This window comes from Acanthochromis polyacanthus, chromosome 7, assembly GCF_021347895.1.
Source record: "Acanthochromis polyacanthus isolate Apoly-LR-REF ecotype Palm Island chromosome 7, KAUST_Apoly_ChrSc, whole genome shotgun sequence".
NCBI lineage: Eukaryota > Metazoa > Chordata > Actinopteri > Pomacentridae > Acanthochromis > Acanthochromis polyacanthus.
In genome coordinates, this window is record NC_067119.1 from 29274524 (window position 1) to 29277415 (window position 2892).

At 44.3% G+C, this 2892-nt stretch overlaps 1 protein-coding gene across 1 annotated transcript; it reads right to left on the reverse strand.

The window, feature by feature from the left end:
* Positions 1-1911: 1911 nt before the first annotated feature.
* Positions 1912-2892, reverse strand: LOC110953090 (uncharacterized). The gene has a single exon (XM_022196929.1). The coding sequence runs from the start codon at positions 2890-2892 to the stop codon at positions 1912-1914; it is 981 nt and encodes a 326-aa protein (XP_022052621.1).

The following is a 2892-nucleotide window of genomic DNA, read 5'->3' on the forward strand; positions in this document are numbered from 1 at the left end:
TACCTATTTGCTTAGTTGAATACAAGTGGCAACTTTTTTTTAGCCAGGCAGTGTAAAACCCACTAGTAGTGTGTAACACCGATCATCTTGTTAGGATGCAGTCTTTCACCCTGGGTACTGGCATTCGTGTGGATGTTACTGTGACTCAAACCACCTACCTAAACACTGTTCCAGACCAAACATTAAAAACTCTGTTAATCTGTTGAGTCATATCACATTTTATATTATCTCCTTTTTGCTTTTATTCTCTTTTAATCTTTTAAACCTCTATATAAGCGTGCTTTTTTTTTTTTTACAGCATCATATTGCATTTCTACTTTTTTCAGAGGACTTTTTAGGTCTCATTTAAATCATTTTGTACTGTAGTGTTGAATAAATTGTGTGGAAATCTACAAAAACAAAAAGATTAAAAGTCCAAAAATAAGGAGCTGAGCTGTTGTGTAGCTGCTTTTTTTCTAGACCATTAATCATCTCATACCATCAGATATAAGTTAAAATTACTTGGATACAATTTTCAAAACTAGCCTCAGTTGCTTAAAAACAGCATTAGCAGTCTAGTATTTCTAAACATATAATCAAATATCAGCCTCAGAGGCCATTTTTGTGATGACTCAGGACCACTTTCTACTCCCTTTTGCTACTCGAAGCACATTTTGCTGTTGATACTTGTCCTTTTACTATTTAATCATTACTTTTAATGTTGTTGGAAGTGACGCAAACCGTTTAAGTACTTTGTACATCACTGCCATTTCCCAAACAAAAAAGGGCAAAGATGGAGAGTAATATTCCATTTTAAGCATTACAGTCACAAACAGCCAGTATTTTGTCACATCGAGCCGTTCTCGGCCATCGTGTTGAACCCAGCTGCCTCCCACGGAGCGAGAACGACAGCAGGGATGGAAGCCGTTGCCTCGGTCCGACTTAACTCCTCCGCATCAAAGGAGAATATGCCCTTTCTTACTTTGTCCATTTAGCTGCTTGAGGGATCCCGAGCGTCTGTGTGGAGTGGGATTAGCTGCACTATTGTATCTCTGCTTTGAACCTCACTAGGTGGTGCCAGAGGGTGTGAACTAATGTGGCATTGCAAAGAGGTCTGCTGCATTTCTTGAACTTCTATTTACTCAGGGTTAGCTTTGCTTGGGCATGAGTGCACTTTTGAGGAACGCCCAGCTTCACATCCACATCTACAGCTGCACGCAGTCACACCTGGGAGCTGACGCGTGTCGGCACACGCACTTCTGCTGAGGGCCAACGAACAGACACGCCAGAGGAGAGGAGGTTGCGAGTGCTTGTCCTCATCAGGTTTGTGTTTTCTCTCTCAAACAGTGCAGGTGTTGGGCCTGGCAACCTTCCAGTTGCATGCAGCCTACTGTAGTCCCACACGTGCAGATTTAACTATCTGCAACCTGACAGAGGAAAAACTCTCAAATCCTCTGTGATGCTGAGAGGGGGGAAAAAATCACGTTGTGCGTACTTTCTTGTTTTATTAATATGCTCTGTACTCTCACCACAGTCACATGTATTTTTTAACATTTTGAGATGGGCACAGAGTTACATCATGTCCAGGCAGCCATGCTTGGGGATCTATTTTACAGGCCTGACTATTATTTGTTCTATTGAAACATTAATGTTCATAGGTGCAGTCTGATGAGCTGGTGATTTGGATGGTTACCTAGCAGCTGTGAGCATCACTTCAACGCTTATACTTCCCCTGCTCCAGCTGTGTAACACGGCTAAAATCCCATATTGATGTAAGGAATTGCAATTATGTTATTCAGCAAGACAGTGGCCATTACTGAAATTGCTCTCACAGAAGATAAAAGAATAAGTTACTTCAAAGTTTTTAATAAGCACAGACAATGACCAATTGATTTCAGCACAAAGACCTCCAGCACAAAGCAAATTGGCTTTTCAGTTTTGGACTTTTACAGGAGTGCTGGTTTTAGCCTTTTGTTCAGGCACCTTCAGACAAGACAGACATGGATATACATCCAACAGGACGTTATATTCACGTAGCAGAGCTTTCCAGAAAGTCTTTTTACCATAGATGAGCACGATGGCATTAACAGTCGTGTAGACGGATGTGAAGAGGAACGTGAGCGTGATGTCGTTCTCGTGGTTCACCACTATTTGGTAGTTCACATACAGGTCAACCACGAGGAAGACAATGAAGACGGCCACGATGGACAGAGCCATCTCGATCACCCTCATCTGGGAGCCCAGCTTTGGGAGGTGCGCTCCGTTGGTGCTGGCTTTCATGTGGCGGAGATGGATGGCCAGGTGGACAGAGATGGAGATGCAGCATTTTATCATGAGCAGCCCTGGCAGTACATCAGCGAGGAGCAAATAAAGGACATCATAAACCAGGCCGGCCTTGGTGTCAGGGACTAAAATCCCGCAGTCTTTGTTTGTCTCCGTGACGTTCTGCTCAGCATGAAACACCACCAGCATGGGCATGCAGGTGCACAGGCCACACAGAGGGATGAGAAACACGGCTAAGGTGACGTGCTTGAGGATGGCAGTCTGGATGTGTGTGTAGCACTGATTGGGGGTGTTGACCAGCTTGGTGCTGTAGTAGAAGGTGAGAAAGCTGGTGTCCCACATAATGGTGAACTTGACACTGAAGACGCACTGTAGCATGACGGTGTAGATAATCTGTGCGATGCGGCACTCTCTGTCCACTTCAACCATGGTCATCCAGAAGTAACAGGCCAGCTGATGAAGCACATCCGCCACCGACAGAGCCATGATGATTGTATCACTGGGACCCAACTGCTTTTTCTGCTTGTAGTTCCAGAGACACGTCACAAAGATGTAGACATTAAATAAGACGGTCAGCACGGCCAGCAGACCTGTTATCACCCAGAGGGTAAACTTAACTACCCCAAGCAT